The 23,974-nt window shown below is 35.3% G+C and overlaps 1 protein-coding gene across 3 annotated transcripts in view; it reads right to left on the bottom strand.

Annotated features, from left to right (window-relative positions):
- Positions 1-14,848, bottom strand: part of FAP (fibroblast activation protein alpha) — a 71,763-nt gene extending 56,915 nt beyond the window's left edge. For 2 of the 3 annotated variants that reach the window (XM_050752270.1, XM_050752271.1), the window contains exons 1-2: positions 14,619-14,848; positions 14,205-14,289 (exon numbers count right to left, since the gene is read on the bottom strand). In XM_050752270.1, the coding sequence (XP_050608227.1) occupies positions 14,205-14,289; positions 14,619-14,624 (91 nt within the window). In that variant the 5' untranslated portion in view covers positions 14,625-14,848. Of the gene's footprint in view, positions 1-14,204; positions 14,290-14,534 lie in introns of all 3 variants that reach the window. The other variant, XM_050752272.1, reaches the window with a different exon arrangement.
- Positions 14,849-23,974: the final 9,126 nt, after the last annotated feature.

The following is a 23,974-nucleotide window of genomic DNA, read 5'->3' as shown; positions in this document are numbered from 1 at the left end:
CTGGCATTTGCCCAGGTGAAAACAAAACTGTCAAAGATGGGAGTTGTAACTTTATCCTGCTATAAAACTCTTTCGTAGCCCTCCATGACTCTTCCGGTAAAGATCACAAATGATGATCTGGATGGACTACAGGCACTTGCTGGTGTGGGGCAGTCTACCCTGTCAGCTCTTCTCGCTCCTCTCTCATTACTTTCTAGACACTAACAAGCCAGGCTTTCTTTTCCTCAAATACTCTTTCTGTAAGGTGTCTACAGCCTTTTCTAGTCTCTCACCTTTACTACTCAGTCCAAAAGCTATATACGTCCTCTGAGAAGCCCTTTCTGACCCCCTGGTTTAGATCAGGTTTCCTTTTACACATTCCCATATACCATGTTCCTTGCTTTTAGAACACTTGTCTTGGTTTGTAATCGTGTGTATATTTGAGTGATTATTTGATTAATGTTTTCCCAAAGTTACCATAAGGCCAGGAATCATGTTTTGTTTTTCTCATAGCACACTCCAAACTTCTAGCACATACAGGCATCTAATAAATAGTTGTTGAACGAATGAATGCATGAAATGAAGACTGGCTGGATGGCTGGATGGCTGGATGGCTGATTGGTTGGCTGGCTGGATGAGATGTGTGCCTTTTCTGAATTCCCTGCATGGTTTTTGGTAAGAAGATCTCTGGTGCTTTGGCTTGCTCACCAGTATTACGAGGTACTGGACTAAAAGGTGTTGGCAATCTCTTTCAGCTATGCCATGCTAGATTTTGAAATCTGAAACTCAACCTGCTCTATTAACCTTGTAGTTACATTAATGTTCTGCTATGTATGTAGTAAGATCAAAATAATAAAGTGGAATAATAATATCTTCTGTTGTTTTAACTGATTTATACTGATGCATGTATGCGCCACACATTTGATTAGGACCAGGAGTTTATTTCTTTCCTTAATTTGCGGCAACTTATTCCATGGCTGTAAAAATAGTGGCTGGTGAGCCCCTTTGCAACTAGACACTGAATACTTAATAGAATTGTTATTCTATTTTTTAAATAATTATCTTTCTGTATTATCTGTGCATCATAAACAAGGTTGTGTACACTATACATTTATTTGTAATGAAATATCTTCTGTTTAATGAAATGGTCTTATGTAGAATTCGTACCATTGATTTTTTAATTCTCATTCAGTGAATAAAAGACCGTTTACTACAATAGCATTAGAATAATTGCCAAGTATTGTATTTAATGCAATTTTATTTAATTTTCCTAAGAACAAGTTGCAATCCATTTCTAATGTAATAAAGGGAAAATTATAACACTATTTATAGTGGAACTTATTTTCCATTTGAAACACACTTAGTTTGTGCCTACACAATCCTGAATATCTAGATGGAAAATTTAAAAATGTATTAAGTCATTTTACTGTGAATACCAAGATCACCATTTTTTTTCAAAGAATGTTTTTGATATTAATTCAATAAATGAATATAACCTTAGTAAGTTTTTAGAAAGTATAAATAATGCTTCAGTTATGGCTGGTGACATAGTTTTCCCTATTGAAGCATCTTTGCATATAATTTTCCTTGTATTATGCTTAATTGAGACATTTATAGCTGTAATTAATCTTCGTTTTCATAGAAGGCTAAATTAAGTGAGATAATTCAACTAAAACATCTAGCTCTATGTGTGGCACATGGTAGCAGTCAATACATGTTACCTTTTCGCATTATTGTAACTCATCAGTATTTTTCAAATAAATATTTTAGATCAGTGTTTCCCAAACAGATTTGTCCACTGGGATTTTTGCTTCTGAATATCTACTAAAACCACAGTTTGAGAAACACAGTTCCAGACAAAGCTATTAGTATATACAATTAAGCTTTACTTTTATTTTAGTTTAACGAAATTCATCAGTTATGCATGAACATTTTGTCTATTGCCTAGCTCCATAACTGAACTGTTACAATTAAAATCATAAGTGTAATTAGTACTAATATTGTACAATGAATAAATAAAACATAAAAAACAAGAGTTTCAAATTGCTTTTTAAATACCTACTCATTTTCCTTTTCGTATCATTAAAAAGCATTTTGATCTTATCAGATTTCTCAAAAAGATTCTAAGAATTAATTATTTATTCCTTTAAACCTCTAATTTTGTTTATTCAGGAAGGTTGGACTTGATACTATATTTTATATTACTTCCTAGTTAGCAATTAATTTTATATGAGTGCACAGTAGCTATAAATGGCAACAATCAATATAGATAACTTAGCATATGACTCAAAATATCTGTAAAGCAATTTTAAACATGTACTAATTGTACTACTGATTGCCATAATGAGAATAATCCTCACCATCCCCCAGGAAGTGATGAGTGGATGTATGAATAACATATCCAGATGAGCCAGCTACATGTATGTGGGAATGGATTTCAGGCACAGATTGGGCTGGGATGATTACTCCTAACCTCATGTTAGCTTTGTAAACCATATCATATGTCATGTATCCAGGGCTTAGAAAGTGTAATTATGTTGATGTCAGGCTGGGTACATTAAGTTCATCCCCAATATAATCAGAGAAATTTAATTAGGCATTCTTCCTGCTAAACATGACCACGTATTCATAAACACAGTGCAGTAATGTGTCACATGTTAGAATAAGAATAAAACATAAAGATTACTTAGAATTTTCAATCCAAACTTTGATTCTTTGTACATATGGGATTTTGCTTTCTCAACATTTATCCAAATTTATTGAACATGAATTTTTTTTCATCTCTGTGTGGCAAAGAATTGTATAAGACATAGGTCTCCACCCATAAAAGTAGAAGCAGTGATTGATTTTTCTCACTATTATATGTTCAGCTGCTAGGACAGTCCTTGACATAGCACGGGGGCTCAATAAATATTTGCTGAATAAAAAAATAAACCAACTTGACAGATTTTGTGTTCACTCGTTTTGGATAATTCCTCCGAGAATATATCTGCCCTTACTTTCTACCCTCTATTACAAGTTGTAAATTTCATGTGTAGACTCTTTTGCCTTCATTTAAATATTATAAAAACTTGGTCCTTGGAGCCCCTTGGAGTGTGCTTATATAAAAAACAGATTCCTAGTACTTATCTCAAACCTACTGAATCCAGATCTCTGGGGGTGGGATCCTGGTAGTTTTAGTTTTTACCCAGCCTCTTTGATGATTCTTCTGCAAAGGTTCAGAATCTCAGTTTAATGATTTCACTGAATCTATTTTGCTCAATGCACTCCTGTGCCTATCAATAGGAATCATTCCTTGACTACAAACTCATTGTAGGTGGGTGAGGCTGGCCTGTGAAGCAATCCACATGTCATGGAGAAGAGATTCCACATAACTGAGTGTTGACCATGGCTTTCAAGGAATGTAAATGGCCTACTTTAATGTTTGTTCCCCTGTTCAATGACCTTGCTCATTGCCTTCAAATGCTCTCCTTTTTAAGTATATTCCCTTTCCCAGACCCGGAAAAGTGGACAAAAGGCAAGGGGACTGATTCTGCCCTAGACTAGACTTAAGTAAGATTATAGAAAAAGCACTGGGGTCATTATTGTCTAATGTTTGGAATGTGTGTATGTGTGTGTCTGTGTGTAAATCAGTATAAAATATATCTCCATAGCACCAAATACACTAAATGTTCTAGTCACCCAGAAAATATTCCATTAATAATTATTGGATGAATAAATGAATTTTCATGTCCCCTTCCAAATAATGTTTTAATATTAAATGTAATTATTTGATGATTTTGGAAGGTTAGCTTTGACATCTACAATTTTTAAATTCTAGTTATTGAACAAAAGTAAACATGAATTCTGAAAGCATATCTCTCCTCTGTATATGTTAACACTTACTTGATTAGCTCTTAAGTTTTGCCAGTGCTCTTAACTTCGTTTTGGCCCATCTTTAGCATAGTTACTCATACATTGCTTAAACACTCTAATTAACTATACTTTAATTATTTGCATTTTCAACTTATTAAAGCAAAGCTGAAAATTATTTCAATTATGAATCCAAGAAATTACAATTCACAGAAATGATTCACAAGCAAGTAATGATTTACTATTCTCTTAATTCTTTCTTAAAATGTTGTGCTTCTATTAGGTTTCTGTGTCTGTTTCTGCCATGTGATTTTCTAGTACTGAAAAATTAGGAATGGATGTCAGAGCAGAGACATTGGATGTTAGTTCTAACGTTCAGCATAAACCAAATCAGAAAATTAAGTGGGCATACAAATGGCTGGCAGATCCTTTTGTTCTCACTTTTGCACTTGATTTGTAATTGATGCATATGAGGTCATACCAAGGAAAGGAACTAGGGCTCCCAGGGAAAACACATCCTGATGGCTCTGCAGAGGTGCTACCTATGGGGAGGTATCATCTCCAATCATCACACTGGGTTTTGTTTGTTTCTGGAGTGCGTACCACAGGGGCAAGGACAGTAAATATTAGGGCAGGAAAGATACTATTTACAAGCTAATATGATCAAATTGGAACAAGACTGACAACTTTGAAAAACAAGTACATGAGGAGGCTTTAAAGGAGTAATAGAAAGTGTTATAATTTATAAGTTATTGTACGTACCAAGCACTCTACATGTAGAGTGTAGAGTTAAATCCTCACAGCAACCATCTGAGGTAAATACTTTTGTGGACACCATTTTACAGATGAGGAAATGAAAATTAGCAAGGTGAGCTAACTTGCCTAATGCAGAGAAAAGCTGGGGTTTAAATTCAGTTGTATCTGGTTTTAGATACTTTGCCACTATACTATAATTAAAATGTAAGTGTACACATACAACAACATACACCAAACACAAAAATAGGCAAGAACCAAGCAACAAACAAAGGGGTAGAATAATTACACCTCAAAACTTAGGTTAAGAGAAAGTGAGGCAATTTGAGCTTTTTCAAAGCAAATAGGTTGCTAGCTATTATAAAGCTACTTACTGCTACTATTATTGCTGTCTACTTGAAGAATGTCTCAGCTCTAATAGCAATTTTCCATGGTTTTCTCTATGAACAACACTGAATAACATAAGTTATTCAAAGGATTTGCTGGGCTTTTAAAAATAGCCCATTTGTGTGTTATTTTACTGTTGTGTTACATTATTTTAATTAGGGTTCATTTATTTTTCAGGATAACTAAGGCTTTCAAAGATCCTAAGATATAATCAACATAATGTGTAAGAACATGAATGGTAAATGACCCTCTGGTGACCCTGAAGATGAAAGCAAGCCTTGTTTATTTTTGAAGACCTCAGTCTCCTTTGCCAGCTCATTTTCCTCTAATCTCTATTTGACATTTTGTCATGGCTGTTTCTGCTGCTACATGGGGCTGGAGAAAGAGCAACTTTCCCAGGTCATTTCATTCTCCCAGGGTTTCTACTACATACCCCTGGGCTGAACCACCCCCTGACCCCACTACCACACCTGACTTTCACTGGATTGTCTTTTTATCTCCAGACATGTCTATTACACTTCCTCTTTAAAATCCCCACTATATATCTCACAAGCACTTCAAAATCAGTATGTTTAATGCTAAGAAAAAAATTCCATGCTTCTCTTCCAAATTTATCCAAGTAAATGGCACCACCTACCATTCATGTAGTTTCTCAATACAAATATTTTGGTGTGATCCTTGACCTTCCTCTTCCTTAACCAGCTCCCAGGCCTGCCAACCCTGTCTACTGCTTGTCTCTATTTCTACTGCACCCCAGGGACAAGCCATTTCACAATCGGTAGGCTTTAATGGATGCCTAATTGCTCCTCTGCAATTTCATTCCTGGCATTTTGTTGTGGTTTTGTTTTGCATTTTGCAATGTCTAATGGCATTGTGCATCATTCATGTGCTTATTAGTCATTTGCATATCTTCTTTAGCAAAATGTCTGTCCTTTGTCCATTTTTTAATGGAGTTATTTATTGGATATATATTTGCAAATATTTTTTCTCATTTTGTAGGTAGTTTTTTCACTCTTTAAATGGTATTCTTGGCCATCCTAAAATGTTAAATTTTGATGAAGTCCAATTTATGTATGTTTTCTTTTGTTTCTTGCATTTTTGGTCATATCTTAGAAAATTTACCTAACTCAAAAACATAAAAATGTATCCATATGTTTTAAGAGTTTTATAGTTTTTAGCTCTTACATTTAAGTCTTTGATCCATTTTGAGTTAATTTTTGTGTATGGTGTGAGGAATTGGGTCCAACATCTTTTTTTTTGCACATAGATATCCAATTGTTTCACCATCATTTGTTGAAAAGACTTTTCCTGTTGAATTGTCTTGGCATCCTCATCACAAATCAATTAACTAAGTATAAGGCTTTATTTCTGGACACTCAATTCTATTCCATTGATCTATATATCTATCCTTATGCCAGTAACACACTGTCTTGATTACGGAGCTTTGTAGTAAGTTTTAAAATAAGTTTTAAAATAAGGAAGTGTGATTCCTCCAAGTTTATTATTCTTTTTCAATATTGTTTTAGCTATTTTGGGTGCCTTGCATTTTTGTATGAATTTTAGGATCAGCTCATCACTTCCTGCAAAAAAAGAAAACTATGCAGGATTTGGATAGAGATTACATTTAATCTGTTGATAAATTTAGGCAGTATTGCCATCTTAAAAATATTGAGTTTTATGATCCATAAACATGGGATGTCTTTCCACTTATTTAGATCTTTTTGGATTGCTCATTGGGAGTGTATAGAAATACTATTGGTCTTTATACGTGGATCTTGTATCCTGCAACCCTGCTGAACTTTATTGTTAGTTCTAATAGCTTTTTAGTGAATTCCTTAGGATTTCTACAAACAAGATTGTGTTATCTGTTAGTACAAAGAGTTTTACTTCTTCCTTTCAAATCTGGATACTTTATATATTTTTTTCTTGCCTAATTGCCTTGGCTAGAACCACTGATAAAATGTTGAATAGAAGTGATGAGAGAGGACATCAAGTCCTGTTAATGATCTTAGCAGGAAAACAGTGTGACATTAGCTTTCATCTGTAAGTGTGATATTAGCTATGTTTTTTTATTTTTTTTTGTAGGTGTCTCTGATAAGGTTGAGGAATTCCTCCTACTCCTAATCTATTAAGTGATTTTATCATGAAAGGGTGGCATTTCGTCAAATCCTTTTTCTGTATCTATTATAATGACTATGAGGTTTGTGTCCTTTTTTCTATTAATGAAATTTATTGTATTAATTGATTTTCAAACGATAAACCAACCTTGTATTCTCTAGCTAAATCCTAATTTGTCATGGTGTGTAATCCTTTTTATATATTGCTGGATTTGGCATGCTAGTATTTTGTGGAAAAATTTTGCATCTATATTCATAAGAGATATTGATTTATAATTTTCTCTTCTTGTGACATCTTTGGTTTTGGCATTATAGCAATGTGGGTAATACTGGCCTTATAGAATGAGTGGGGAAATATTTTCTTTCATTTTTTGAAAACATTTGTGAAGAATTTGTAATAATTCTTCTTTAAGTGTTTGGTAGAATTTGTCAGTGAAGCCATTTGAGCTTAGGAAGTTTTTTTTTTTTGGTTGGAAGTTTTAAAATTACTAATTCAATCTTTTTTGGTGTTATAGCACCATTCATGTTTTCTGTTTCTTCTTAAGTATTGGTAGTTAGCATCTTTCTATGTGTCTATTTCTATCTGCTTATTTCATTTGTTATCTGATTTTGTTTTGTTTTTGGTGGGGGGTGGGGAGACAGAGTCTTGCTCTGTTGCCCAGGCTGGAGTGCAATGGCACGATCTCAGCTCACTGTAACCTCTGTCTCGCAGGTTCAAGCAATTCTGCCTCAGCCTCCTGAGTAGCAGAGATTACAGGTGTCTGCTACCACTGCTAATTTTTGTGTTTTTGTAGGGAGGGAGTTTCTCCATGTTGGCTAGGCTGGTCTTGAACTCCTGGCCTTAAGTGATCCTTCGTCTTGGCCTCCCAAAGTGCTGCGATTACCACTACGCCTGGCCTGTTATCTGATGTTTTCTTTTTTAACATACAATTGTTATGTCCTGTTCCTTAAAAAGTCCTAACATATCTGTTTTTCCACCAAGTATAAATCATAACCTGTATTCAAAATTTTAATTTAGATACTAAGTAATACTATTTTTATTATTAATGGGAATAAATATTAATAAATATTATACGTTATTCTGTTCTTACTGCATAATATTAGTCAATTAAGAAGGATACTGGAAATGAAAAATAAGTTCTTGGTTCTCTATACACGAGAAATAAAATAAAAAGAGACTGATTGCGGGGAGGGGGGAGGGATGGCATTGGGAGTTATACCTGATGTAAATGATCAGTTGATGGGTGCTGACGAGTTGGTAAGTGCAGCACACCAACACGGCACAAGTGTACATATGTCACAAACCTGCATGTTGTGCACATGTACCCTAGAACTTAAAGTATAATAATAATAAAACAAAATTTAAAAAAGAGACTGATTAGTATTTGATTAACTGTTCTATGAGAAGATCGTTTTATTACATGCCTACTGTATTAATTATTGCTTTTTTTTTATTATACTTCAAGTTCTAGGATACATTTGCGAACATGCAGGTTTGTTACATAGATATTATATGTGCCATTGTGGTTTGCTGCACCCATCAACCCGTCATCTACACTAGGTATTTCTCCTAATGCTATCCCTCCCCTAGTCCCCCCAACCCCCAACAGGCCCCTATGTGTGATGTTCCCCTCTCTGTGTCCATATGTTCTCATTGTTCAACTCCCACTTATGAGTGAGAACATGCAGTGTTCGGTTTTCCGTTTCTGTGATAGTTTGCTGAGAATGATGGTTTCCAGCTTCATCCATGTCCCTGCAAAGGACATGAACTCATCCTTTTTTATGACTGCATAGTATTCCATGGTGTATATGGGGCACATTTTCTTTATCCAGTCTATCATTAATGGGCATTTGGATTGCTTCCAAGTATTTGCTATTGTGAACAGTGCTGCAATAAACATACATATGCATGTGTCTTTATAGTAGAATGATTTATAATCCTTTGGGTATATACCCAGTAATGGGATTGCTGGGTCAAATGGTATTTCTGGTTCTGGATCCTTTAGGAATCACCACCCTGTCTTCCACAATGGTTAAACTAATTTACACTCCCACCAACAGTGTGAAAGCATTCCTATTTCTCCACATTCTCTCCAGCATCTGTTGTTTCCTGACTTTTTAATGATTGCCATTCTAACTGGTGTGAGATGGTATCTCATTGTGGTTTTGATTTGCATTTCTCTAATGACCAGTGATGATGAGCTTTTTTTCACATGTTTTTTGGTCGCATAAATGTCTTCCTTTGAGAAGTGTCTGTTCATGTCCTTTGCCCACTTTTTGATGGGATTGTTGTTGTTTTTTTTTTTTCCTTGTAAATTTGTTTAAGTTCTTTGTAGATTCTGGATATTAGCCCTTTGTCAGGTGGAGAGATTGGAAAAATTTTTCTCCCATTCTGTTGGTTGCCTGTTCACTCTAATGCTAGTTTCTCTTGCTGTGCAGAAGCTCTTTAGTTAAATTAGATTGCATTTGTCAACTATTGCTGTATTTTATGGCTCAGTTTGACTGTCTCTGGTTCTTAAGTCCTGATTCCACACCTCTGGCTCAAACTTTTGAATCTGGTTTTCAAGGTATATCTATGACTGGATGTTCTCGTTGAAGTTGTAACTCAGTTTGCTTTGGAAATCTCAGACAGGTAAACGCCTCTCCATTATGAGAATCATACAAAGATTTGGATTTCTTTTTAAATTATTTAGAATTTGGCAAAACTCAAACGGAGTTTGCCAAGATTCATCTGTGATTTTAAAATTCACGTGCAAATTAGAGAATTATAAACTGCAAACTTGATTTCTTTATCTTGACTTAAAAACTCTTTTATATTCATAAACTTTCTGAAACTTCTCCTTAACCTTTTAGACTTTCCCATATTTTCTCCAGAAGAATAGTGAAAAAATAAACTTAAAATTCTTAAGATGTTTGAGGGAATCTGTTTCACAGACTGAATGTTGGTCCTGGGAAAATATTTTAACCTTACAACTTACATATTTATATCTCCTTTGAAGATGATTTTATCTCACTTATATCTTATTTTACCAAAGGTGATTGTTGAAGTTATAGTAGTAACAGAATAGTAATGGTAATAATAACAACAACAATGAATTTCTGACTAAAATTCAGACTTCCCAAATGATATTTCTTCTTAAAAAATATTGATCTCTGTTCTATCCAAATTGTCTGTGGCCTTCACATATTTTCTTCAATGCATTATAAAAGGCAGGACTCAGCTAAATAATTACTACATATTGTATATATGTGTGTGTATGTATGTAGAATCACAATTACATATGCATATACATATTCTCTTTGTTCATTTGTTTAAATAATTTTGGCGTCATGCTCTATCAGTTTCCTTTTGGTTTCCTGAACTTCCCAAACACTTTTCTGATATGCAGTCTCCTAAATAGCTGGGACTACAGGTGCATGCCACCACGCCCAGCCAATTTTTGTATTTTTTTTTTAAATAGAGAAAGGGTTTCACCATGTTGCCCAGCCTGTTCTTAAACTCCTGGGCTCAAGGAATCCTCCCATCTTGGCCTGCTGAAGTGCTGGGATTACAGCCATAAGCCAACACAGCCACCCACCCTTTCCTTTTTTACTCTCACTTAGCCTTATTCTCCATTCCTCCACCCTTCAACTTCTTATATCTTTCTTCTTTCCTTTTGTTTTGCTTTTGCCCTACAGCCATCAATGTTCTGTATGAGTTCTTCAGACACAAAAGTTTCTGAAACATTTGTTGTTTTTGGTTAAAAAAAAAAAAGTTGGGGATAGGAACGGGGATGATATTCTGGGATAAAGGCTCTCTACTCTCAGAATTAAGACATTTTTGAAATTGAAATACATCACACAGAATGGAATAGTTGCTATTGTTGAGTGTATAAGTATATATTCTCAACATGGAGAACACAGACACAAATGCTAGCTATCATTTACTACATGTTAGAAATTTTAGAAAACTAGTAACTAACATTTGAGTATTTGTTCATCACCATGTGGGGAACTCTATACTGAAAATAATCTCAAACGAGGTCAAATAGCTCCTACAATTTCTTTCTGTAAGCCATGGAGGACTGGTCCAGGTATTCAGAAAATATAAATCATGAATCAAGTTTGTGTGGAATTTACCTGCAAAATTCCGCAACCTCTGTAACTTTTCACTTCCAGTTTTTTGCTTTTGTAACATCTGTTAAATCTCTTGAAACAAGAAAGTATGTATGTTTGTCTTTGGGGTGAACAAAAATAAGGGGAGCCTTAGTTTCCACTCTCAGCCTTGTTGCATATTCACACAGGAAGAGAAGTGATGCTTGTGAAGAAGAACCTCAAAAGAAAAAGTGATTGGAGGTAAGAGAGAGGAAAGGAGTCAGTTGAAGGGGTGTAAGCTGAAGACAACCTGGGAATAAGGGGTAGAAACTCATGTGTTTTTCACACTTTGGCAAAACCAAAAAGGGAATATTTTATAAGTTTCGAAGAAAGTTTTTCCTTATAGTTAATATTTTGTAAGTGAGCTAAATGGATTTTCTCATTTCACTACTACATTTCATATTTGTTCCTACAATCCAGTTTAATTATTCCTAAACGCTTTTAATCCTGAGGCTGGTTCTCCTGGGATGGAAGAGCCTTTCTCTTTTTTTTTTCCTTTAGACCTGGTGTGAACTAACAGAAATCCTTCTCAGGTATCTGTGGTGTTGACCATGCATCTTTGGGTGCAGAAAGCACTGGATTCTTACTCCCCAACTTGCAGAGGAAATTCTAGACTGCTGTACCTCCATATCCTCAGCAACTGGCATGATGATGGGCAGGAAGTTAGTAGGACTAATACACTAATATGTAAATGAGTGAATGAATGTTTCCTGAGTGTGGCTTTAAGTTTCTCAGAAGACTGTTCATACACTGGTTGATGAAATTCTGGGCTGAGGATACGAGGGCACCTAAGGCAAATCTGAGGTAATGGGATTTCTGATGAAGTGTGAGAAGGAGGCTAAGTAGGAGTTCACTTGGCTTTGAATTCTCTGTTCTTTTTACCCCTTCCTCCTTCCCTTTCCTGCCTTGCCATCTCAGATCCTATTCTCATAGGCACTGGGCAGATGTGAGAGTGAGGACTGGACCTGGCACTCCAGATGGGAGATGATTGACGAGTGAGATGTGAGAAGAAAGGAGGAAAGTCAGGAGGAGGCCACCACGCCTAACTTCAGGGCTGCCCGTGGCACTGACTTGCCCGGGTCCTGCTCAGGAAAGTAGGGGAATGACTGGTGCCATTCACAAGCTGTTTAGCTGACATTCTAAGAAGTTATTAAGCAAATTTAGAACAGAAGGAGAATGATATAGTGGATCAAAAAACAGCAGTTCTCACCTTAGTTATGATTTTTCTATTTCTGAATGAGTACTCAAATTTCATTGAGTACTCGAGTTTAATTTGATTATTTCACCCTATCAAGAAATCACTTTATTCTTAGAATTTTCCTATTAGTTGAAAACAGATAATTGTATTATAAATTACATAGGACTTTTATACTGTATATAGTTTACAACATATATTTATATGTAAGCTATACATAACTAAACTTGGAAAGAGGGTAGGATTGAGATTATTTGTGATCACACAAATATCTGTGTATGTGTATCTCTATACATCATTTGTAAATATGTAAATATAACGTATTTCTTATTAGAAATTATAGCTTGAATTCCATAGTGAAATTCGTCCTTCCCTGTGGACATGGTGGCAAGTGCCCTATAAAATTAACAAACTTTTGTTCCAAGAACGTTTATTTCTGAGAGTGCAGAGTATCAATTTCAAGATTGAGTTTCTTTTAAAATCAGGAGCTAATTTTTAATGAATTAACATTCAAAGGATCTATATGACCTAATCCACTACCTGATAACTGCTGGTATGAGGGAAATGTGGCCCCAAGACCACTGAGTTGAGAGATGGGTCTGAAAATAATTTTAACATGAAAATTTATGAAAGATATGTACACGCACAACATACCTCTCAACTGCCTAAGAAGAATCTTGTGCTGGCAGAGAACAGAAACAAAGACTGAAATGAACACTGAAGATATAAGCTGACTTCATCTTATGGATTCACCTATTCTATTTTGTAATTCTGTGAAAATCTCATGATTATTTTCAATTTTCCAAAACATTTTTCTATGTTCTTTTTAATAGCAATAGTCGTTCAGGACTCATACATTCTTTAGCTGAAGTTATTTTATTGATCTTCCTTTACTATCAGTTAACTTTTAACCAAGATATTTCCCACATTTGTTATCATAAACTTTTAGTATTTATCAGTACAAATTTTTCCCCTTTTCCTAGACACAAAGACATAAGATCTGTTATTACTGGATTTTTTTTTCTATTTTAGAAGCTTGAGTTTCTCTTCATAAATATTTTCATAAAAAGCTATTCCCCTAATATCACTGGATTATCTATCAACATAGTCCTACTTTATATTTAAACTAGCTCTGGTATCAGCCCATAGTACCTTCCAATTTTTAGTAAAGTGAGATCAATGTCAATCTAAGCCTTTTTTGTAAAAGGATACAATTTATGACTGATCATAATGCTTGCTTAACAATGTTTAGTTTTCTAATTTGATGTGCAGTGCTACTACATCTAAAACAACAACTTCGCTTTTTCTATACAGCTATTCCTGAGATCTGTATTCTCAACTTCCTCCCTAAATTTTTGGAAAGACTATTTAGTAATAAAAAAAGTCCATAGATTCTGTTTTAACTTTTCCATTCTTACTCATTTTTACTTTCCACGAGACAAACCTAATAATGAAAAGCAATGTTAGTTAAAAATGTTGTCTCTAAAGGCCTGTCAAAGCTTGTATTTAGCATATATTTTTGGGGGTTGTGGGGGTGATGCAGCATAGTTCTTAGGTTTTTCTATTGCTGAAATAACACTGTAAATCTCTTCCTACCCATGCCTTAAATTCCTCAGTATTTCTGGTCTTGCACAACAACATATCTGTGAGCTTATATGTCTTCTTAGAAATAACAGACTTACTTTGGAACATAAGCACTTAGGAAATGTTCAGCCACTTGTGATCTTGCATTAGTACATTTTCCAAGCTATTCTAGGCAGATAGAGCAAATCAGAGAAAGTTCTTACCTCTTGAAGGGCGTAAGACAATGCACATCACCAATAAGGCAAGCACAGCAGAGGTGGCAACTCCAAATACGATTTTTACCCAAGTCTACATAAAATAAAGAGAATTAGGCATACACATAGTTCCTGCTAAATAGTAGAAATGGCAAGATTTTGTTTACACCTAAATCCTATTTCTCTCGCCCCACGAAGCTTTTGATTGTCTTCCACTGATCCGGCTATAATTGCTGGAATTCTTCCAGCTCTGCAAGGACAAATGTTTCTATAGTATATTTGAACAATTTTCCAATCCCAACCCATTCAGGAAGTAAATACTTATGTACAAATCCTCACCTTTTAAACAATAGAAAACTCTGATCACGTTCAATCCAGCCAACCTTAATTTTTTTAACGATACTTGAGGTTGCTTATACTAACCTTCATTTTTCCAGATGTTTTTGAAAGTTAGCTAATTCTGCTTCAGAGCGTGGGTCACTGGATCTGTGAAAACCGTTGAAAAGGACCAAGTCTGTCTTTGTAGTTGGAAGCTGAAGCCAGGACAAGGTTTTTTTCTTTCCACGGACTTTCGAATACCGTGCCAAGTTTCAAAAGATTTCTGTAAAATTAGAAACAGATTTTGGGGGCGTTCTTGGCCCTCAAATGAACTGTGAGTGACTCAGGGAAGGTTTTATAGCCTTCTCATCCTTGTAAATTCTACACCAACATCTGCTTACGTTGACATACAGAGGTTTTTATTTTTTCTTTTTTACAAGTACAGGTTTATGTTGCATTTTCTTCTAGAATTCACTGAGAGATCGCTTTAGCAAGTCATTGAGTTTCCTATAACATTTTTATTTGCCACTAAAAGATGAATTTAAAATAATGAAACTTGCAGGTCTGTACATTAAACATATATCTACTTTTTAACAGAGGAAGAACATTGAAGCCACATAAGATTTTGTGAGAAATGCACCATATAACTGCACTTTTTTTTCCTCTGGAAGATTCTGAGGTATTGCAGACAGAAATGTTTTTCTTTCAGCACAATTTCTTTGTCCATATAGCACCATATGCACTTTCAGTAAATACAGAAGTTTAAAAATTCAACTGTCTAAACCCACGGCTGCTTTACTTTAAAGAAATAAAATGCCATCTGGTGAAATTTAGTATGGGTTAGGTGTGTATGCACAGGCTAGAAAGATGGAAAGATCAGTAAGAATAATTTACCAGCAGACCTTTGGAAGAATGGAAATGGCTTTACAAGAGTGGTATTTTTGCTTTCCTCTCAGAATATCTTCTGAGAGAGAGAACATTTAGTAATTATAAAGATTTAAAAATAAATAAAAAAGCATCTGAAAAGAGAAGTAAATCTTATGTACAATTTCGTTTGGGCTAAATCTACATAATTCCAAAGAAATTGGTCATCTTGACAGATTAGTAAAATGGTTGACTGAATTAAAAAAAATACACATACAACAGTTTCTTGGAGTGTTCTGTCTGTTTTAATGCAATTCACTTGGATAGATTTTGTGGTTCCACGTAAACACAGTTGTTAAATCTACTGTGTCCTTAATTTTTCCACTAATGGTTTTCTTTTTTGGAAGTTTATAATGTTCCCAACCTGATTAAAACACTTCATGGCAACCTTTCTTGGATTGTACATGAAAGGTAATGGGGAAATGTTACCAAAACATGTTGCTGTTTGCCTTCGTCAACTTGTCTGGCTACCATGGGACAGTTTCTCCAGCAAAGAGCAGGACAGTGGCTTGTGAACTTCCTTTCAGACATTCTCCAGACATCCCTCCCTGAATTCCAGCCTTATGAAACTTCTGTTGAGGAAAATGAGTCATTAGGCACTTACTGGCAGAGAACTGTGTTCCTCGTGGCTTGGGGCTGGGCCCTCTCCTTTGCTGTTGGTGGAGTCACCTCTTTACAAACTGAAGTAATCATTAAGAGTAATATCCAAGGTGTGCTATACACTTGTAGGTATCTCCAAGTGATTGTGAAATCCTCAGATCTGAGATAAAAGCCAGCAGCCAGGTCCTGAATGAAGTGTTTCTCTGTAAGTCCTCTCAGATTATCTTCTCTGGAACACACCGTGTTCTCAGAAGTTCTGTCCTAGCCTGCCAAAGCCCCAGAGTACACAGGTACTTTTTAGTGGGTGATTTCCAAGACTTTACATTGTAGAAAGAAACTATAATAAATTATTAGGGTGTAATTAACAGACCATGCTGAGAGCATATTAGCTGTAGCAATTAAGAATGCACTGACATGTGACTGGTCTGAGCACCACTTAGGATTCTATGACTGTGTGTGGGGGTCCACAGGATACTTATTTAACAGGCATTATGAAGAAGTTGGAGTGCTTTAAAACACATTTAAGTTGCAACTATTAGTAAGGGGGGGAAATGATGAGAGTGAAACAATGTCTGTTTAAGTTTTTTTGTTTTTTCCTTGGAAGGTTGGGTGAGTCAAGCTGTAACTTCTGGAAAATTCTTACTAGTTTGAACTGTTTTAAGAAAAATGAGACTGACTGCAGAAATAAAGATGTCGAGTTTTTCCATCTGATTTCATGCTTTAGGGAGGTATTGTTTTTATAGAGTTACACATGTTCGTTCGTTTGAGACAATGTGAATGTGTTCTAATTTTCATCCAGACAAGAACTCCCATAAAATTTGGATTTTTAAAATATTATAACATCTTTATTAGCTTTTTTAAAATTTTGGAGTCAAAGTGAAAATGCTTTTGTTAACTTTTTAAAAACATTTAGGAAACTGACTCTTATTCCTACTTTATACAATTAGTTAACACCCAATCAACATTTTTGTTGAGAAAACAAAAAGGAATCAGGCACAGTATGTGCCCTTAAGGAACTTACATCCTAGTACAAATATGGCAGGTCCATTCTTACATACTTGCTTCCTTTTGCTTCCTAAAGCTCTTGTTCAGAAATAGCCTGAAGCTGAGTTTGTGTTTTGTAGGAGTGTTCTCACTGGTTGGTGATTTCTGCATGGACCTGGGAAGAGGACTGGAAAGGACACATATCACATGCATGTAATCCTCAGTTCAAGTGTAACCTTTGTTAGGACTGAGACTTTTCTCAGAAAGCAATTCTGGGTCTATAAAAATGCTACAAAAGCAGAAAGGATGATGATTTGGCATGTACAAAGGTAAGGCCAGCAATTAGGAGAGTAGAGGCTCATCAATTGAGTTCTTTCCAGAGAGGGACCTTGTAAGACTGACTTTGGAATATGACTGCATTCTGGTAAGCCTGCTGGATAAATGAGCTATAACATAAATCCTTAGGTTATAAGGAGGAGAGCTTACTAGAACAGTTTATTAATAGCCAATGTATGTCTGCCAAAAGTGATTTTAATTTATATGTTTTCCCAGAAAACACATTCAGCTGTGTATTTCTAGAGTCTGAAGGTAAGACCATGCTGAGAGCATAAGGATGTTATCTTTTTATTTTATGGTGGGGAGATGAAAGAGAGATGTGTTTATTAACCAAAAGCCATGACAAATTATTTTAAAGACAAGTTACAAGTAAGGGGAATAATGATAGAAGTGCAGTAAACATAAGCCTGATTTTATACTCTAAAGTAAAAATTTGCTTCTAGAAAACCTAAAAGCTCCTAACATCCTACCCATTTGATTCCTCAGATTCAATGAACATTTACTGTTTACTGTTATCTACAAAGTGATTTAATGCATTATTTCATTTGATCCATACCAAAACTCATTTTGCTGATTAGGAAACAGCCTAGAAAAACTGGATAACTTGCCGAAGATTTTAACAGGATCCAGTGTTGCTATCTTACATTGCTTCTTTGTGATACTTCCTAAAATTTTATTCCAAAGTGATAAACATATATGTTTTAAAATTATAATTGACATTTCACCAATTTGCTATTGGGGGACACCTTAAGGTTGTGAGGGTAAAATAATTAAGGCTAAAATATTAATGATCTTCACATCCTGAAAGTACCTTGTTACATATGTCTCAAAAGAACACAATTTCACTCTACAAGGACTGTGTTCAAAATATTAATTTGTTTAGAGTTTTCTTGAAATTGGGGTCTAGTAATCAGATAATTATTTATACAGTGCCTGGGTTAAAAGCTCTTCCTCCAGGGACTTGCTTAAATCAAAGGATTGATCAAAATACCCATCAACAAAGAGATTTTTGAGTTCCAAGCTAGAAAGAGTCCTGAGGTCTTCAAAGCTCAAAATAACTATTACATAGTTATAGATCTGGAAGAAATGGCATAATATAGCATCAGTGGGAAATGATATAGCTCAAACTATTTTTTGAATCTGATCTCTTTTCTAAAACCACAGTGTTACATAAGGAAGAATATAAAGCCACATGACTCCCAGTTTGTAATTGGTATCTGCTACCTTCATAAAAGTTGTAATTAGATGTCAGTGTTTCATTATCCTATCATAATTAGGGCAAGGGCTCCTTGGAGACCCAAAGGATTAACTATCAAAATGGGATTAGAAAAGAAACAGAACAGAGACACAACCCATTTTTTTGAGTGCTGAGGGTACAAAGACTCAGAAGAGAAATCAGTGCTTCATTGTCATTTAAACAGGGAAATACTACATCTCTTTAGAAGTGGTTAACTTACAAGAAGACTATTTAAACAGTATAAATAGAATGTTTAAGCACCTATAGACTTTAACATAACTTATTAACACATATTGCTTTTTCACTAGCATTTTCAGGTTAAAGAATATTACTACTACTAGTTAATGTCTATTGAATACTTTTATTGATCATGACGTTTCTTCTCAGCACTTTGCATGTGCTATCTCCTTTCATCCCCAGAACATTCATACTATTATTATCCTCATTTTACACATGAGGACACGGATGCACAGAAAATCTAAATAACTTCCCCGAAGTCCCACAACTTATGAGTGGTAGGGATGGGATAAACCCAGATAGTCTCACATTATAACACAATTGGATTGACCCATGCTTAGGGCTCTCAGAGGAGGGTATATATTGGTACAGTGATTGGGATGTATGATCCAGCTGGAACTAGGAAGAGATGAAGATGGAAGGAAAAAATACATGGGCTAAAAAACTGGACATTTTGATGAGTTCAAAGTATGAGTCCTAGTAGTAACTAGCAGTAGGATAGGAAATAAAAGAGATTTTTTACCAGATAGCTGCAGGTTGTATTTAAGATTTCAGTTCAAGTTACAACGAGACCTAAGGTATGGTCACAGAAGTAAGTAGCTGAGATAGAAGAAAGAAGTGAAGGTCCTTAGAGATACAGTTGGCAAAGCAGTGAGAGGCTAAGGTATCCTTTGGGATGTTCATCTGGGAACTTAATTCACCTCAAATTATGTCGATAATTAAGGGCAGCAGAGAAATGCCCTGAGTTATATCCCCAATTCTGTATAAAATGGATGGAGAGATTTCCAGTTTAAGATGCCATATTGAACATATACATTGATCTCTTTGCCTTTGGAAACTCCATTAAGCTGATTGTAAAGGACGAAAAGGATACTGACATGACAATGAAGAGACTGAAGAAGTATCATCAATGGATAAAGCAAAACAGAAATAGCAGCTGCCTGGACCACGCCTAGAAAGGAATCCTTTTGCCTGGCAGAAGCATGAAACAGTTCCATATTTGAGATGGCATTTACCACTGAGGGTAAGAAAGGGAGATGGGGGCTGAAAAAAGAGGACTGTTTGGAAATCCATACATGGACTCTTCACCTCTGGGTGAAAAAAAAAAAAATCTGCAGCTAAGCATTTATCCTAGGAGCATGTATAGGAGTCAGTGCACCAAAGTCAATCCAGTCCTCCAGTTTAATGGCTTTCTGACCTTTATCCTTAAACCCACCAATTGTATACCAGGATCTCTCCAGTCTCACCTCATTCTTAATCTGCAACAAAAATAAGAATCAGTAGACAAGAATAATATTTTTAAAAAAGAAAAAAGAAAAAGAATCAAAACCCCAAAACATGAAAGAAAAAACAATTTTTTAAGCAAGATGAATAAATTTTGAAAATGACCATAGAGATAATTCTGGGAACAGAGGCCTTTTAAAATGTTTGAATTAGCATTCTCAGTGAGATTCAACAAGATATTGCCACAATTTAGAGACCAAGTTTAAAAAATGTAACATTCGAAAAAACTTCTTATGATAGATAAGTTTATGTGTCAACTTACTGGGATAATAGATAAGTTTATGTGTCAACTTGCCAGGATAAGGAATGCCCAGATAGCAGGTAAAACATTATTTCTGAGTTTATCTTTGAGGGTGTTCCTTGAAGAAATTAGCATTTGAATCAGTATCGAGAAAAGAAGATCAGTCCTTAACAGTGTGGGTGGAAATCTCCCAATCTACTGAAGGTCTAGATTGAACAAAAGGGCAAAGGAAAGATGATTCTCTCTCTGTTCTTGAGCTGGAACATCAATCTTGTCCTGCTCTAAGATCCTGGTTCTCAGACCTTCTGACTCTGAAACTTACACCAGGGCCTTTCCCCACTTTTAACCTCTATAATTGCATAAGGCTACCCATAATAAGTCTCCTCTTATCTACCTATCTAACATCTATCTATCATCTATCTATCTATCTATCTATCTATCTATCTATCTATCTATCTCCCATTAGTTCATTTCTCTGAAGAATCTTGATGAATATGCTCTAAGGTATTGAAAATATGATCACCAAAGTTTATTTAAATCAAAATAGGTTTTGTGAAATAAAATCGAGGAAGCCCCTCAGAACAGAAAGGCAAAGTTGGATAATATAATGGAAAGTTAAGAGACATAAAATATAAACTCAGGAAGTTTGAGGAATAAAGGGCAAAGAAGGCAGAGGGGAAGAGGTTATTACAGGATGAATACAAGGGAATTTCCCCAAACTGTAGAAGAAAATATGTTTTTCAGGGCCCACAAAATATCCAGCACAAAATATGATAAAAGACTTATACCTAAACACATAATTGTGAAATTCTATGATATTGATTATAAAGATAAAATTTTATATTCTTCCTTAGGAAAAAAAATAAGTATCATGTGAAAGAATCAAGAATTGGACTGACCACACACTTGTCACTGCCAGTCAGATTCTGCGAAACAATGGATCTATTTTTTCAAAGTTCTGAAATAAAATACTAATCAAACTAGAATCTACTTAACTAAGACACTGTTAAACATGAGGACAAAATAAAAGATTTTCAGATGTGTGATAAATCAGAGTTTATACTCCGAGCATTCTTTTGTAGAAAGGAACTCAAGGGTGTATTTCAGCAAAATAAAGAAGTAAAGTACTAGAGCCATCACTCAGAGAGCAAATGACGAGACCAGATGCTAACAACAAACGTTGTGTGACTTCCTATCTCCAGCCACTTCTGAAGTCAGATCTACTTTCTTGAGTAAGTAATTTTTTTCTAAGTTTGTGTTGTTTTTCATACCATTTGGAACCAAGAGTCCTGGTAGTCACAATAATGTTTGGAGATACTAGATGGACTGTAAAAGCAGAATCTCTAAGTACCTTCTTCGATGAACAGCATGGGAATTGGTGCCACAGAGAAAGAAATGTGATCCTACCAAACCAGTTAGCTCAAGAGCAGTGCTTAAGTAGTCATAGTAATTTAAACTGTTTATTGATTTAAAATTTTTAGAAGTCACTGAGACCTTTATAGTCAGAGAAATTGTCAATCTTAAGAAGTATAAAAGTAAATGTACATGTAACCAAAGTTGGGAAGTGAAAGAGAGTGAAGAAAGGTAGGTAAGGAAGACAGAGGGCAGGAAAGCCCATGTCCTCATCTCCCAAAGCAGATAGTGAAGAGATCTCACCTGTGAAGACCAGAATAAGAATTGGAGGCACACATAACAGTCCCTGCCATGATATCACCAAATGGTGTTGAGAACACATTGTAGGAAGGGAAATACATTCATAGAAATACAGAAGCCACAAGATTTTTAAATGTAATTTCAGAACTTCAAAAATAAGTCTACAAACTCATGTGATGGATATTAGGTCTATTCCTAACTAGTCTTATACTATAGATGAAATTTGTGCTTGGCATCTTTTTCCCTTTTTAGGAACATTTGCTCCACAGCGCAGTAAAAAAAAAAATAATAATAATAAAAATGGGTAAAGGACCAAAGCAGGCAGTTCATGCAGGCAAATCCACACATTCACAAAAGGTGAAAATATAAAATTAAAAATGTTAAATATTTCAAAATAGGATCATTTTAATTTGGATTATCAGAGATTAAAAAGACTAGAGAACCCTACTGGTAGCAAGGCTGTAGAGAAGCTGGCACTTTCATACTCAGCTGGTGGTAGAAGAAGGACTGAAAACTTTCTGGAGGGAAATTTAGGAGTAAACGTCAAAATTACACATATTTTTTGGTATAGCAAACCTAACTCTAGGAATGTGCTTTAAGGTTAACATGGATAAGTGTACAAAGATGCAAATTCAAGAATATTTTTTGAAACTCTGTTTACAGTATCCAGAAATTAAAACTATTTGAGAATTCATCCAGACAAAATTAGACAAATAAATTATGTAACACATAAAAATGAAGGATACAGGTCTAAATTGGTTGACATGGAAAATGTCTAAAATCTGTTGCTTAGTATATACAATATGACTTTATTTTTGTGGAGGGGAAGAAGGAAATATTTATGTATCTGTGTACATAGTGGAAACTCTAGACATACATGTCTCAGAGCCATGAGGACCAAGGTGGGGCTTGGTGCCATGGTGCGTCCTGGAAGCAGATAAGAAAAGCGGTGCAATGCCTACGGTATATTTATAAATAGTAGTAAATATCACTAAAAGTTGGTCTTCTGTTTATTATCACCATGTCCAGAAATTCTAAACTATTTTCAAGATAGAACACTTTTTCCTGCTGAGGCAGATGACTCTGCTCCTACTGTACCCCTTCCTTGGTGTGCTAATCTATCAGAGGTCAAAAATATGTATCCTAGTGAGAAAATAAAATTAGGTAAGAGGGCGAGCTGATCAAGAAAGTTATAGAACATATTTCTTTGTGTAAGTAAAAAATACCAGGTCAAGTTTAGGACCTTCCAGTCCTTGCCTGGTCTGCCATGTGGACTTCCTGGACTCCCTGTCCTCCAGTTTGGCCCCTGGCCCATCAGAGGGAGCCTGGGGTCCACTCTCCACAAACCTGCCGGCCATGCCACAAATGCAGCCTTTTTCTTTCATGAGCTTGAATGATTTTTTTAAAAGTCTTATTCCCGTGGCAAGTTTGAATTTTAAAAGAGAATCACTAAAAATGCCATGCTTTAATCTAAAGTAATGAATATCTTAACAGTGGTGAATTCAGGCAGCATGGCTGGCTGATAGGAAAGTTATGTAACTATTTCAGGAAGTAGATTTTAAGGCAGTAAAGAGTCTGGGAAAGGAGGAGACAGAAATTTGTGTAGCACATCTTATATCATATCATCATATCATACAGTTACCATGAGTAAGGCCAGGCCTCAGGTTTTCCAGATATAAATGAGATACTATCATAAAAAAATTAACTGGCCCTGACTCAAGGTCTGTGTAGTTTTAAGCCCATACATACATAATATTTCTTATGGGTCTGGTAGAAGGCCCTGAGAAAGAAAAAGAGAATGATAGGAACTTAAGATTTATGGATGAAAAAATAATAAAGACATTACCAAAATGGGCTAAGTCCTTGCTCAAATGTTACCTTCTAAATTAGGCCCAATTCCCCATTTAAAATCAGCTCCCCTTAGCTTCCCATTTTTCTGATCTTACTTTTTTCCCCCCAATATAT

The sequence above is a fragment of the Macaca thibetana genome, chromosome 12 (genome assembly GCF_024542745.1).
Source record: "Macaca thibetana thibetana isolate TM-01 chromosome 12, ASM2454274v1, whole genome shotgun sequence".
NCBI classification, from domain to species: Eukaryota; Metazoa; Chordata; class Mammalia; order Primates; family Cercopithecidae; genus Macaca; species Macaca thibetana.
The sequence above is the reverse complement of the archived record's forward strand: the minus strand, read 5'-3'. Positions and strand labels throughout refer to the sequence as shown.